The sequence below is a fragment of the Salvelinus sp. IW2-2015 genome, linkage group LG32, assembly GCF_002910315.2.
Source record: "Salvelinus sp. IW2-2015 linkage group LG32, ASM291031v2, whole genome shotgun sequence".
In the NCBI taxonomy this organism is placed as follows: domain Eukaryota; kingdom Metazoa; phylum Chordata; class Actinopteri; order Salmoniformes; family Salmonidae; genus Salvelinus; species Salvelinus sp. IW2-2015.
Genome location: NC_036871.1, coordinates 28,878,488 through 28,894,762, shown reverse-complemented (window position 1 = coordinate 28,894,762; position 16,275 = coordinate 28,878,488). Strand labels below are relative to the sequence as shown.

General features: G+C 40.9%; 1 protein-coding gene across 1 annotated transcript in view; it reads right to left on the bottom strand.

Moving 5' to 3' along the window:
- Positions 1 to 273: 273 nt before the first annotated feature.
- The window catches only part of wnt9a (wingless-type MMTV integration site family, member 9A), a 33,182-nt gene continuing 17,180 nt past the window's right edge, over positions 274 to 16,275 (bottom strand). Inside the window, 3 exon segments of the mRNA XM_023977618.2 lie at positions 274 to 5,113; positions 7,399 to 7,661; positions 7,965 to 8,224. Of these exon segments, the coding sequence (XP_023833386.2) occupies positions 4,625 to 5,113; positions 7,399 to 7,661; positions 7,965 to 8,224 (1,012 nt within the window). The 3' untranslated portion in view covers positions 274 to 4,624.

Sequence of the window (16,275 nt, the reverse complement as noted above, 5' to 3'; positions counted from 1 at the left end):
AACAGGGAATTTTTACTTGGATTAAATGTCAGGAATTGTGAAAAACTGAGTTTAAATGTATTTGGCTAAGGTGTATGTAAACTTCTGACTTCAACTGTAAAAGTGAAAGTCACCCAGTAAAATACTAATTGAGTAAAAGTCTAAAAGTATTTGGTTTTAAATACATATAAGTATCAAAAGTAAATTTAATTGCTAAAATATACTTAAGTATCAAAAGTAAAAATATTTTCTAATTCCTTGTATTATTAGGCAAAACAGACAGCACGATTTTCTTGTTTATTTATTTATTTATTTACTGATAGCCAGGGGCACACTTCAACGCTCAGACATAATTTACAAACAAAGAATTTGGGTTTAGTGAGCCTGCCAGATCAGAGGCAGTAGGGATGACCTGGGATGTTCTCTTGATAAGTGTGTGAATTAGACAATGTTCCTGTCCTGCTAAGCATTCAAAATGTAACACGTACTTCTGGGTGTCAGGGAAAATGTAGGGAGTAAAAAGTACAATATTTTCTTTAGAAATATAGTGGAGGTAAAGTAAAAAATATAAATAGTAAAGTAAAGTACAGATACCCCAAAAAAGTACTTAAGTAGTACTTTAAAGTATTTTTACTTAAGTACTTTACACCATTGCACATGCCGGCACATACAGACAAACACACACATCCACTGTTTGGTTGCTGTTGTATTTTTGCTGTTGCCAGTGTCTTCTGTCTGTGTTGTCCGTTTTGTCTTACATTGTTTTTTATCCCAGCCCCCGTCCCCACAGGAAGCCTTTTGCCTTTTGACAGGCCGTCATTGTAAATAAGAATTTGTTCTTAATTGACTTGCCTGGTTAAATAAAATAAAACAAATACATACAAAAAGTTGCTTTGAGTTATGGGGAGAAAGAAATATGGATTATTGGTGTTGTAGAACTTTTACTGTTTGCTTACTTAGACTCGGACCAAGCTCCAATTAGCAATAGCTAAATTACCACTGGGTATGAATGAGACCAAACATTAAAATAATTTAAAAATTAATTTATTAATTCAGATTTTCTTGACTTTGTTTTTACAAAGATGTTAAATAACTTAAATACATTCTTCCCAGTCATTCGTGATCTGTTTATACCTACAAGCTATACACATGAGGTAGAGGAAAATAATTTACGTTCCCATAAGACATGAATAAGTGAACATGGACAAAGCTTTGTTGGTATAGTATTATCACAAATGGTAATACATGTTTGTTTTGTTATTAGCAAGCACAGCACAAATCCTAACAAAAATGTACACGGTGATTGTGACCCTCTAAATATAATTTGTTGTGATCCTTTCCAAGACCATCAGAGTATACCAAAAGTTGAATGAGTTCGCACCAATACTACTTTTTGTTTGGTCAGTGTGTTTATCTGCACAGATGGCTATGTTACTGGGTACAGACAGAACCCATATACCCCTCACCAACCCCTCAAACAAATGGGTCATGCTACAAATCGGGATGCTACAAAAATAATTGTGTAATATTGTGCCATGTCAATTACATAAAACAGCTGATTATCATCCATTTAATAGCCTTTAGAGTTGCCTTTCGATGTGTTGTACTGTATATAAAACAGTTGAAAAAGGGAAGAGAATTGTTGAGTTACTAAATTTGCTAGGATTTGTTTTGTGCTTAGGAACGGCAAATGTTAGAGTTATCTTTAAGAACAATTATGCTGACTTTACAGTATTCACTGTCTCTTGAAGCCTCCACCGCAAAGAAGCCAAAACCCCATACAAGCCTCAAGAAAATAAACTGAGTAAAAAATACAAGTATATAAAATCAGTTATGACTTAATGTTATTTACATTGAACACATGCTCATAATATATTTTAAAATAATTTATCTTTCTTTTATTTTCATTTTTCCTACAAAATAGATTTTTATACATGATCCTCTGACAACTACACAGTGCAGAGCTATGAGTTCAAAAATAGAATATGAAGGACTAAGACAATGACATTGAAGAACAACCATTGTATCATGCCGTCCTTTGTCTTGAAAAACTTAGAATATAAAACATACAAAATACATGCAATGTGCATACTGTATTCCTCTCTCCATGACTCTGTTGACCATTTGTATCCATTCAATAAATTACCACTGTAGAGAACCACAGTCTTGGGCAGGGGAGTGTGGAAGCTGTGGGAAGCAGGCATTTATGCTCAGGCTTTCAGCATAGCCATTATGGTTTCCATGTAGCGTGCAAAGTTCTATGTATATGTTTTGACCATTCTTTATTTGGCATGTCTCCTCATTTTCAAAATGTTTGGAATTCAGCTCTAGAAGATGAACCAACCATCCTTCGTTAGGCTAGACTCCCTTCAGATATAAATCCTGTGAGCGTCACTGATTTAAAACTGTAGGCGAACTGTAGTCTATCTAACATAGTCGGTGGTCAAAGCTATTTTCGAGGGTATTGGCATGCTATTTACTAATGTTGGTACTCGTTTGGCACTTGTTTTTCACTTACTGATGATCACTTACAATCAAAAGTTTACAGCAGCAATGTACTCCATATTCATGGTTTAGCCTTATATTTTATATTTTACCACTTGCCTTCCCAGCATCAAATGTCTTGGTCCTAACCTCCTTATTGCTACCAACGTCCTTTTTAATTGCCTGTGACATTTTACCATGTGCCTCATTCTTGTCTCTATACCACAGGAGAATAAACCACTGCTTTTTACAATAAACAAAAACATCTGCACTGTATATATTCATAAATACAAGGTCTTTAAATACTTTAAAGGGAAATTATAAAGGGCTTCTGAGGCTTCAGTGCGTGAATGGGGCTATCTTACAATGTTGGGTTCCTCACTCAGTAGTTCATTCTCACCCACTTAAAACAAGGCAAAGACTGTATACCTAAAGGGAATCTAAAGATGACATTGCATCTCACGAGTTATTGTAGCTGTTTACAGGGTTGGCTCTGCCTTTGCCACCAGTCATTTTAAACTTCAAACATCCAATATTAAATGTTAGTCATACAAATCTTACTGTACAACATAATGGGAACCTGCCTTAAAGAAAATGACTGTCAAAACAACACAAAAGGAGATTGTACCTTTGCAGTCGCGGAGATCTGTTAGCTATGCTCCAAACAATGGATAGACAATGCATAGGCTACAGCTAGAGCATACATTTGCTTTGTTGTCGCAAACACATTCTGTCACCATAATACACCTTAAGCTTCAGCAGGACTATCTCTAAAAGAACGCATTTGCCTCAGGGTGTTAATTTTTAAGCCATTTTGCAGACATGTCAAGATGGATTTTAGTTTCCATAGCATCATACTGTTCATTTTCAACCTCAACCATTTATCCTTGTCAATCAAATGGTGCACTCTAGAGAGAGGAAGGAAGGATATGAGAGTGTATGTATAGAAATAGGGGTTACATTTCTCCTGTACCCATAGTTTGCTGTTTTCTTTACTTTATAGTAGTATTACTAGCAAGATTGGCTTTTCCTTTTTAAACAGAGTGCTAACTAAGTACCAAGAAGCAAGGTGACATAGTTGGGTTGCTATTACTTAGAGCATTAGTCAGCTGATTGAAAGATGCATTCTCTACTGGTCAGGTGGTCGGTCTCCTGTTGTCACGGTGACAGTAATAGACACTAGACTCAGAAAAGCAAGGCCATTCTCTCATTGAACTTTCGATTACATGCAGATTTTCAGTTTTTCTTTTTACTCTTTCCAAATAAGTATAGTGGTTTCAGTTATTCCCTGAACGTTAGTTGAGTTCGCCTAAGAGTAGCCTAAAATTACTGGCAAAGAAAATGAAATTTCTATACATGTATTCACCAACAATTTCACTCTAGTGTAAACGAATCAAAGACAAATGAGCGTGTTTTCTCTCCTCGGGAAGGAGTAGTCCCAAAGGGTCCATGAATGATCCACAGAGAGACACAAAGAACACAAATGTGCTGCTTTCCAAAGGGCCTTGTCAAAACAAATTATAAAGCAAAAGAGAGCGAGAACACACAAACAACAATACATTTGTGTAGTTAGTGGTTTGTTTTAACATATTCAGAGAAGTGGCAAGTGTATATAATATCATTATAATACAATTTAATTTATTTACATACATATGCATACACACATTGGTGTGTGAGTGTAAATATGTGTGCGTATAATAAATCTTACACCCTGTGTTCTTAACAGTTTCAGAATATGGTTGCCATGATTGCCATATGAGTTGTCATTTGACTCCCCTGCACCCTCACTCACCGCCAACACACACATTTCTACATTGGGCAAGGCCCAAAAGCCAGTCTTTTACCATTACGGTCATTCTATTGGATCCTCATTAACAGCATGCTAGCCGGAGACAGCTGCCAAGTGCTGCGTTTTCTCACTGACACATCTGACTGGATGTTGAATAGGCGAGGTAGCCTTTATCCAAGGCTCTAACTCTGCAACCAGAAAGCATGAGACACGTGTTGACCCGGTTGTCAGACAAGGCCAATCTCCTGCTGCAACCCCAACCCCCATTGGCTGGGGCCACAGGGCATTAGAACCAAACCCACACAACAGAAAATCCCTCAAAGTGCTAAGGTTCTCCAACTCCATTGTCTTGCTCTCTCCTCTAAGACTGGGCTACCCTTTACAGGTGTAGACCTCCTCTCTCTGTGTGCACTGCTTGCATTCGACGTAGCAGCACCAGCGCACCTGACACTGGCATGGCCGGGTCACCACGCGGCTCTGGGTATTGTGGCCCCTGCCGCAGCAGATGGCGTCGCAGTTCTTATCCTTGTAGCACTTCCTGGCCGAGGTGCCTGGCGAGTACTTGCTGGGCCGGCAGAAGCTGGGCGAGTCCTCGATGTGGAGCAGGTCCATGGTGCGTGGGATTGGGTCATTGCTGGGGCCTGGTGCGGGCTGCTGCTGCTGGGGCCGGGCCTGGGAGATTTCCCCCTCCCCCGTGGCCTCGTTGGTGGAGCTGCCCACCTTCAGAGAGGTCTCGTAGCGCTGTTTCAGCTGCTTGCCGATCTCATGGAAGGGCGAGAGCTGCCTCCAGCATGTCTGGACGGTGCAGGAGCCTGAGACGCCATGGCATTTGCAGGTAGTCTCTACCCCGGCTTTGATCACCTGGTGGTGGGAGAGGAGAGGAACATACAGACAGTCAGCCACCACAGGGGATCAAAGGGACAGCCTGAGAACTACATAATATCAACTTTGACCAACTTTATACTTTGTATAGTAAGCAAGGTTTCAAAGAAGAAGAAAACTACCTAGACACTCCCCTGTAATTTCTACAGCACAATGGGTCTATGTAATACGTCCTAATATCATAATTAATAACCTCCAATATGAAGACTTTACTCATATCATACACGGGACATCAATGTATTAAAATGTGATGAGCACCGAGGCCATAATTATATTTTCTGCTGATACTCCCACCACAGAGTTAGATTATCTAGAGGATCTACTTATTGCTGATAAACTGTCATTAACATAATAACAATTTACATGGCAACATTGTCACACTGACGTCACTTCCCGACCAAAGACCAAAACATGTGGTACACTATAAGCAATCATTTAAAAGAGAATCTTTGTGGGTGGGAGTGACGATACATACTGTTATGATAATATTGGGTAATCGAGTTTGATTAAAGTCATCATGGTTATTACTAGTAGTAAGTGGAGGACATAGCTGAGGCACTTTTTCTGAAGAAAAGATCCCTTGAATTCCACATCCATGGGAAAGAAGGAGACAGGATACCCAGACCCTGGCCCCTGTTCTTGGGAGACAGGTCCATCTCTTTCACCAGGCCAACTTCATAATACTGCAGTTAGACCAGCACGTGGAAAGCTAAACAAATCTATTTTACATCAAATATGTTGAGGCCCGAAGATTTCTCAAAATGCATATAATGGGATCTATTCAACAGATGGCATGGAATATGGACTCACTTCTGACCATTAATGTTCGACAAACTAACATTTTCAGGGGTGAAAGGGTTGTTGCTTGGTCAAATACAGCACAACAGTAAATAGTACACGTTGCGACATTGCTTGAACTCTCTGTGGCAGGCAATGGTTCATTTGTGTACAGCTCAGTCAGCATCAACTGACCACAACATAAAAAAGTTGTGTGAAAATCCATAATGCATGTTCTCCAAAGGAGGCTTGGACTGGACAGACAGTTTCTCTCCGGTTCTGTTCTCACACACTGGGAAACAGCTTGGGGGATAAGAAAGACGTGGTGCATATTCGCCACACTTGCAGTTCAGTTCAGGAACATTTGAGATGTCAGCTTTAAACTGTTCTAGGGATGCATAGCCTAGCACATTCCAAGGTGTGTGCTCCATATGGGACGTGGTACACCTCACTACATGTGCAAATAAGAAAAAACCTGAACGAAAACAGCGTTGTAAATCTTTTATCACAAATCAAATATCCTGAGAGAATGGATTTGGAGAGCCAAGTTGAAGAGGAAGAGCACACCATGGGTCTTTGGGGAGAGCTTTCTGTCTGCTAACAATTGGGGAAGTGTGCTTCTGCTATAATTTATATTCATACTAAAATGAAAATGGCCACAATATGAGAAAATCTGAGTAAAGCTAACGATGCCAGGACCTTGACTTTGCTTTGGCTTGACAATTTAAGACCATTCTCTCTTCTTTTTGATTTTACTATTAAAATCACATCCAAGCTGAAAAACCAAACCCTCGTTCCCGCACCACAAACAATTGTCTACTCTCGCCAAGGCACAAACGAAGGCTGTTATCTCTCTAATTTGAGAGGGAGAACCAAAGGTTGATAAACGAAAGTTCTCTTATTTGACTGAATTTAGCAGTCAATTTAAGTGATTTAGGCTGGCCTTTTATCTTCCTATTAAGTGGGTGCTTTAGAATCTATAGTATATGTTTAATAACCACAGCATGTGGGTAAACGATTCTCTGTCGACCACTGGAATGTAGTCATAAAAACTCTGTCATTGTTATTCCTCTCCTGGTCACATTAAATTCCTATCTGGTAATTTTCACTGGTTCTGGTAATTTTGCTGTGTCTTTAGACTGATGTCAACTTAGAGAACAATAATTTAACAACCCAACATTATATATGTAGAGATGTGTATGTAGGAGAATATATTCACCCTAGAATACGCCCATAGAACTCAACTATCTCAAGAGAGGGCAACGCATTCAGTAGCTCTACAAGGCCTAGATATATCAACCTCCACGATCAATCAATCAATAACTAAATCACTCAATCAATCAGTCAATTAGTCAATCAACCATCAAATATTCATATAGTCCTTTTTACAGCAACAGTTGTGACGAGTTGTGAGTTGTGGTCCCATCACACGAATCAACAATATCAAATGCACTGCATCATCCAACACGGCTCCACTCTACACTCACCTTCATGCCCACGTTAGTGTTGTGCATGTCCACGCGGGCACGCAGGTCCTTGTTGGAGCGTTTGCCAAGGAAGTCCTTGACAAACTTGTTGCTGTACTTCAGGTTGTCTCCACAGCCGCCCCACTGCCAGGCCTTGCGGTTCTCCAGGTCTGGTGCTTCATCACAGGTGCAACGCTCCATCCGCCCGGCGCTACACGCCTTGGCCATGGCGTGAGTCAAGCCTGCTGATGAGACAGCATACAGGAAGGCTGTCTCCTTAAAACCTTGAGAGAGATGTGGAGCAAGGGCAAGAATCAGATATCAGTTATAAGCTACCAGCGTCCTACTGGACGCTCAAAATAAGCCATTGAATGTTGACATCACATTAAAAATAACCCACAACACTCTACTGTACTATCTACTATTGCCATTCAATGTTATACCATTCAATGATGGCAGCATAAATTGCAAATATGTCTCTCCCCCTCCACCCATGAACATGAGTTATCTGCATGCTGAAAAAGTCTAACTCAGAACATATTACATGTATAGTGATATATGAAGTTGAGAAGCTTTTCTTTCCCTACCTCTCTTTAAAATGTTGGCTCTGTAGCGACCCTCTAAAGAGCAGTTCCACCTCTCGAAGCGGAACTGGTACTGGCACTCCAGGGCGCTCATGCTGATGGCCTCCATGAGGGTCTCAGCCACGCCCGGGTCTCGTCGACACATCCGCCTCTGCTTTTTCTCCAGTTTGAGCCGGTCGCACAGCTTGTAGTGGGCCCTGCCCACGTTCTCCTCGGGTTGGAAGCTCAGCGGTAGAATGGACAGGGGTTCATTACCTGTCAGTCTGGGGAGACAGAGAGAGATACCCGTTAGATACTGTCAGATGCTCCTGCTGTGCTCCTGCTAGCAACGCTTTGACCCAAGGGCCTTCCTCAAGTTTATTCCAGGCATTACCTGTCAATCTGGGGGAAGAGAGGGAGATGTTGTACTGTAACACACGATTAGGAGGGTTCGGAGAATGAAAAATCAACTACGGAACACTCAGTCAGTACTGTGGACTGGAAATGTCAAGAAAATAGTATGCTAAGTCCCAGATATAGAAGGCTGACCTTTATGGTCTAAGTCAGAGCTGGTTAATGTTCGAGGGAATTCGGCTGCCATTTTTTGAAGGTTGCATTTGAGTACAATGGTTAATGTTCTGGGGAATGCAACGTTTTCTGGAGATTGGGATCAACATTCACCATGTCTGTGTATATAGCACATTCTCAGCAGCTGAAGAACGCTCTGTGCTAATTTCTCTCTTTCAGGGTAGCTACCAATAAGGTCGCTAGTCATAACATCGCTGGCTAGCTAGCTAGATTGATACAGAGTGGTTAAAGGACATGATATGACAGATTTAAAACAATGGTCCCACACAGTCAATTTGACCGTCACACCACAGGCATGCTAAACAGTAGCCAACCAATGGAGACCTATCATATCGCAGGGACTAATGACTGTCACTCACGGCAACCAGGGGTGTATAGATTTAAACATGATCACACAGCAGGCTTTACAGCCTCATTATAGAATCCTCATACAAACTTCCAGTATTCATGACCTTAAAGCTGCAATTCATTTGAAATATAATGAGGCTAAGCTTAGTTTCTAAACACGGTATAGGAGAACATGTGGTAGAGTTGCACTCCTTTCGTCAGTTTATTTAAAGGAAGCGTATATAAAACACACAAGCTAGCCCGGGGTCTGCCGCATAGCTGGCAAAATCCTCCCTGACTGACCAGCGTTCTGAGGTTGTGACGGATAGGCAAAGCAGAGCATTACTTTCACAAACAGACGCAGGGGACATGACTGTCAGTCTGTGACCATGTTGGTCACACCATCTGACAGGATTGGCAGGGTAGATGTTCATTATGTGCAATTTCAGGGCCACTTTTACACCGTTAAAGTGAAAGAGAAAAATAAATGGATTTACAGAAGAATTCACAAACAGACTCCTACAACAGACCCAGGAACATAATATGCCATTACTGAAAGAGTTTAATGCCTTTACAATGTCAATGTTTCCCTGCTAATATTGACACCTGCTATATTTGACAACGATCTGGGGTTGTCCTGACAACAGCCATCAACAAGGGATAAACATATTAGATTTACTCTGGAGGTGACAAGGAGAGGTTGTTTTTCTTCTTGTCTCCTCAATATAATATAACTATAACAATATAACTCAGTGCCATACGGTGACCTGTCTCTGGCCTCTGCCATCAAAATGTTGGCATTTAGCAATGGGCCTTGAGTGAACTTCCCTTCCATCAATCTCAATAAAACAGCAGAGGTTTATTTGATCTAATGTGTTTAGCATGTCACCAGACAGAAAGCTGAGGACAGGATCCTATTTTAGTTACCTTGTCATGTTCAAGTGAATCTGGTGTGTCAGATTTGGATGACACAGTTCTGATCTCATTCACAAAACAATGAACTGATTGCACCATGCACAATGAGAGTTCCATGCAGACATCACCAGTCACATGGGCAGAACAGGAAGCAATAGCTAGTCTAATGAGTAACTATGACAAGTGAACCGTACAGTAACTCTTCAGTGAGGAAAGATTCAGTCCTGGTCTGTAAGAGTAGGACACAAGCTAATGAGAGAGAGAGTGAGCAAGACACAGACCGCCAGCCAGCCAGTCAGCCACTATTAGCATTTAGCTAGCGTGTTCCTGATGCCAATGAACCAGAAACGTATTCAATTCAATTTCCAGCCCATGAGTCATTTGGGTACAACTATTAACCAAAGTCACGGCCATAGAGCTTCCTTCCAGATGTCCCAGGCATAGACCGCGTTGCAGCGAATGTGAACACTGATTGATTCACAGTCTGTATCTCTTCGAGAGTTACTGGGTACTTCTGCCATCTGTGTACTCCTCTGTGTACTCCTTTAGTCAATGGTGTTACATGTTCACTTTATGAACTCATTTGTCTTCTGTCATTCAGAGCCAAACGGCCTCAATGAAGGTCATGAGGTCACAGAGGTCATGTTACACACAGAGAGAGAAATCTTTCAAAACTGATAATAACTGATTGTGAAGTGTTTCCCCTGGAGTCTAAAACCATGACATATATGGCCACATAGTCATACTGCATACCAATATCCTATTATGTTAAGCCTATGTTAGCTTACGTTATTAGCATGTTATTACACCTTTTCTGTGGAATACTATACAGTGCTTTCATAACCTACTATGTACATGGCATGCCCCATATGAAGAACATGATCTCAACAGTCTAGTGGGGTAAAGGGCAGGTTTTGCGATTTGTGTATTCAGATCAGGTCAAATGGCTCCTATCTCTTTTTTTTTCCAAAACATGTTTGCCTTTCCTAACTTGTCTGACAACTATGATTTTTTCTAATGGAAACCTTACAAGCTGTGTCTTGACAAAAATTGTTCTCCTTCAGGGAGTAAAAGAGCTTAAGTACATAGTAGGATAGTCTGGCCAGACTGTGCCTCATTATGTACTGTACGTACAGTATAGCGATACTCCAAACATACAAATGCTATCTTTATTCATCTTAATTGTTATTCATGTTGATACTATGTGTATCCACTATTGTACGTCTACAACACAGTGAGGAGAAAATAAATAACTCAAGAGCAAAATGTACCTGTTGATAAACGTGCACATTGACAACATTTCCACAACACTTCTGCAGTGGGCTAAGGCTCAATATTTGAATGATGGCAACACCATTTAGAGTACCTGCTTAATTCATTTCTACATGCCATCAGGAGAGCCAAGAGAATGTAAACTCCAGCCATCACTCAACAAGCCCTATGATATACAGTTGAAGTCGGAAGTTTACATACACTTATGTTGGAGTCATTAAAATTCGTTTTCAACCACTCCACACATTTCTTGTTAACAAACTATAGTTTTTGCAAGTCGTTAGGACATCTACTGTGTGCATGACACAAGTAATTTTTCCAACAATTGTTTACAGACAGATTATTTCACTTATAATTCACTGTATCACAATTCCAGTGGGTCAGAAGTTTGCATATACTAAGTTGACCGTGCCTTTAAACAGCTTGGACAATTCCAGAAAATTATGTCATGGCTTTAGAAGCTTCTGATAGGCTATTTGACATCATATGAGTCAATTTGAGGTGTACCTGTGGATGTATTTCAAGGCCTACCTTCAAACTCAGTGCCTCTTTGCTTGACATCATGGGAAAATCAAAAGAAAAAAAATTGTAGACCTCCACACGTCTGGTTCATCCTTGGGAGCGATTTCCAAGCACCTTAAGGTACCACGTTCATCTGTACAAACAATAGTACGCAAGTATAAACACCATGGGACCACGCAGACATCATACCGCTCAGGAAAGAGACGCGTTCTGTCTCCTAGAGATGAACGTACTTTGGTGCGAAAAGTGCAAATCAATCCCAGAACAACAGCAAAGGACCTTGTGAAGATGCTGGAGGAAACAGGTACAAAAGTATCTATATCCACAGTAAAACAAGTCCTATGTCAACATAACCTGAAAGGCCGCTCAGCAAGGAAGAAGCCACTGCTCCAAAACCGCCATAAAAAAGCCAGACTACGGTTTGCAACTGCACATGGGGACAAAGATCGTACTTTTTGGAGAAATGTCCTCTGGTCTGAAACAAACATAGAACTGCTTGGCTATAATGACCATTGTTATGTTTGGAGGAAAAAGGGGGAGGCTTGCAAGCCGAAGAACACCATCCCAACCGCGAAGCACGGGGGTGGCAGCATCATGTTGTGGGGGTGCTTTGCTGCATGAGGGACTTGTGCACTTCACAAAATAGATGGCATTATGAGGAAGGAAAATTATGTTGACGCAACATCTCAAGACATCAGTCAGGAAGTTAAAGCTTGGTCGCAAATGGGTCTTCCAAATGGACAATGACCCCAAGCATACTTACAAAGTTGTGGCAAAATGTCTTAAGGACAACAAAGTCAGGGTATTGGAGTGGCCATCACAAAGCCCTGACCTCAATCCCATAGAAAATCTGTGGGCAGAACTGAACAAGTGTGTGCGAGAAAAGAGGCCTACAAACCTGACTCAGTTACACCAGCTCTGTCAGGAGGAATGGGCCAAAATTCATCCAACTTATTGTGGGAAGCTTGTGGAAGGCTACCCAAAACATTTGACCCAAGTTAAACAATTTAAATGTGTGCTACCAAATACTAATTGAGTGTATGTAAACTTCTCATCCACTGGGAATGTGATGAAAGAAATATAAGCTGAAATAAATCATTCTCTCTACTATTATTCTGACATTTCACATTGTTAAAATAAAGTGGTGATCCTAACTGACCTAAGACAAGGAATTTTTACTTGGATTAAATGTCAGGAATTGTGAAAAACTGAGTTTAAATGTATTTGGCTAAGGTGTATGTAAACTTCCGACTTCAACTGTATTCCTGAAACGTAATAATATACAAACTTTACTGAACTTAGATATCGCTGGAGGAATAAAATAAGCGATGTTGCCCAGGAGATACAAAGTGGAACCGATTATTCATGAAGCTTGACAGTCTCAGTAAATGAAGTACCTGTTTTTAGAAAAAAATTCTAATAATTCCTAGAGATTTGACAGATGTAAGCATCACACTCCTGAAGTCTGTAAGAACAAAAGAAACAACATCCGGGTGCTGAGTTATAGCCTTTGTAATGTACTGTACACAGCAACTCAATTATGTTAGGCACAATGGTTGCTCATGGCATAACTCCAGACTGTTTGCTACCGGTTGTGCTAAACTATACATGGGTGTGCCAGTATTACTAATAAAAACAGTGGTGAAACTCCACAGACAAAAACGTTGTCTTCATTTTCTCAATCGTATCACCATGACATGTTACATTCCTTAGTGGACACCACACACATCAGGAGCCTCAACCACTACTGTCACTATCACAGTCTCCTCAGTGTTAACTCTCCATAGAGCACAGATGCCTGGCTGGCTGCCTGCATGGCCCTGCGGCTATCCAAGACAAGAGTCAAATAAAATGTCATTCCTCAAAAGTGTCTGTGTGCTGTGACCTCTGTCTATCCATCCATCAGTCTGTCCATCTGTCTGCTTGCCTGTGTGTCTATCTGAGACACAAAGAAATTCTGAAGCTGGAGAGAGGCAAGAGACAACACTGATCCTTTGGGCTACTGCTCTGCCTGCCTAGCTGTGACTAACTTCCACATGAAGGCATATTTTTATCCAGTTACCAAGAAGGCTGGGGGGCAAAGTGCGGATAGGAGGAGAGATTTGAGAAAAGGGAGAAACACTTCACGTCTTGCGAGAAGAAGCTACTGTGGCTCGTCTTGTGCATGTTTCCGCTCTGTGGCAGACCAGTGTACATTCAAATGCTATCACAGATGTGCTTTAATTCCAGTTAATATTTACAGGAGGAGCTGAGAGGAGGCTATCGGTATTAGGTTTTAAAACACTGATGGAAAGGATCATTTTACTTCTTAGAGCTATCCTCAACATGCACTATGGTGGTCATGTTACTTTGAATTGTGCTGCTGCATGTTGCATAACAAGCACATTGGAAGAGGTGTTAGACAAAGAAGGAGAACCAAAAACCGTACAGGCAAACTAGCTAAAGATCACTTTAAAGATCACTTTACCTCCATAACGTGACCTATAGGAAACCAAATGTCACACTCACTCAGACGATGCTGAGTTTTGCATAGCCCAGTGTCACACACTGCAGCGTGAACTCATTTAACTCACTTAGAACAAAGGATGGAGTCAAAAAGGAGAGTATTGTGCACATACAGTAGCACTCCAGAAACTGATCTTGCAAGATCTTTGGTCTGAAAGTAATTTTTCTGTTTCTAGGAACACAGGAGTTCACAGGTTCTGAGTAGGAATAATGGAAAGAGCTGCCCAACAACAATGTCTCAATATCTATGATCCTGAAACATAACAAACAAACAAAACTACAGGGTGTACATGGTAACAATGTAAGGTATATGTTAACAAGGAGGTATAGTTTGCAGTGTAGTGAGCTACTGCTGCTAGGTTTAGGTCTTACACATTAGAATGTAAGAGCATGTAGACCTGTGTTTTTCTATCGTGAACTGTTTTCAGAGGCTGTTTCTGTTTGAGGTGTTGGCCCAGCAACACACATGGAACATAACACCAACAGAAAAATAATAAAGTTCACTATTATCCTACGTGAGGTGGGATTCTTAATGCTGTTTGCTCAGCTTTGCTTTTTCCTAACACTCACTCATTCACTCACTCATACACTCCTCACTCACACACAGACATCGTCGACCGAGGCTTCAAACAAGGCTAATCTCACTCGTTACCTTGCCTTCTTCCTCCCTGCCTGTGCCTTTAACGGTGGAGTTTGTTTAGGCCTTTCTCTCCACCTGTCAACACTCCCCATTGCCCGTGACATTTACTTTATATACATTTTCCAATGCACATGGCTGAGTGAAAACGACTCATTACGCAGTGTGACTGTGGTGTCTGTGGGTGTGTGTGTGTGTGTGTGTGTGTGTGTGTGTGTGTGTGTGTGTGTGTGTGTGTGTGTGTGTGTGTGTGTAGCCACACATTCCTGGAGGACATAATTTATTCAGACTAAACTTTGCCGTCATCACCCTTCTGGCTTTGTGTCAGAGCACCTACCACGACCCTGTCCTGGACTGCTGCTGCACTGGTATATAATATGGCTGTTAATGTCACTCTTCATCTGGGGTTTATGAAGGGTTTATGAAAGGTTATTAAGGGTTACATGTGAAGGGGTAGTACAAGAACATTTAACATAATCAAATATTGGCAGCTTGATAATAACCTTGATATCACATAACCTTTGGCCTAATATTGATCATGCTAATGAGTATGTGATGAGTATGCAATGACTCATTCATTACAAACATATGCAAACATGCTGAGATGCTGGCGAGTCATTCACACTTCATAACATCAGTATGTCAGAAAGGCAGCTCAGTACAAAATCTGCAGTCACATGGGACTAATAAAAACACATGTTGTGCCATAGAGAGCTGCAGTGCAACTAACTGATTGCTCTGTAACAAATTTGCTCTTGCTGTTGTGAACTACTTCATGAGTAAGTGATGAACGTAAGACAAAAACTATTGATTTTTAGACCTCCAGATTGTTCATTAACAGTGTCAGGCTACGTTGACTTTGATTGACATCTAGTGATGCTGAGTGAGAAAAACAATAACTGACCCCCCTACTCCAATCAGATCCATGCTTTTCCAGACTGCAAACAATTGGTGGTTTTGAGAGTTCCAATGGGCATTTGGGACATTACATATTACACTTGGCTGTAATATGAAAATACAGTATTACAATCCCCATTGTCTTTGGCCAATGGCTATTCTGGTTGCACACACTGGCGGATTTACCATTAGACAGAAGAGGCCTCAGGCCTCACATCATTAAGGGGCCTTGTTAGCTGGGCATAATAAAACAATATATATTTGAATTTTTATTAATAATTTCTCTGCTTGAGAACCTCCATAATAAATAAGGCATAATAAATAAATAAATAAAAAATCCCCATCAAAATCCGAATGTTTTGTACCAAAGCTGACATGTCAGACAATAGAATAAACACATGTGGGAGTTAGTTTTCTGAGGAGCACAATAGTACAAATAACTGGGGCATATACTGTATGTTAAATAAAGCATACCCAGCCAACTTGACACAACTGTGGAAGCATTGGAGTCAACATGGGCCAGCATCCCTGTGGAACGCTTTCAACACCTTGTAGAGTCCATGCCCCCAACAAATTGAGGCTGTTATGCGGGGGGGGGGGCAACTTAATATTAGAAAGGTGTTATTAATGTATGGTATAGTCAGTGTGTATCAAACAGAGGCTACTGAAGGT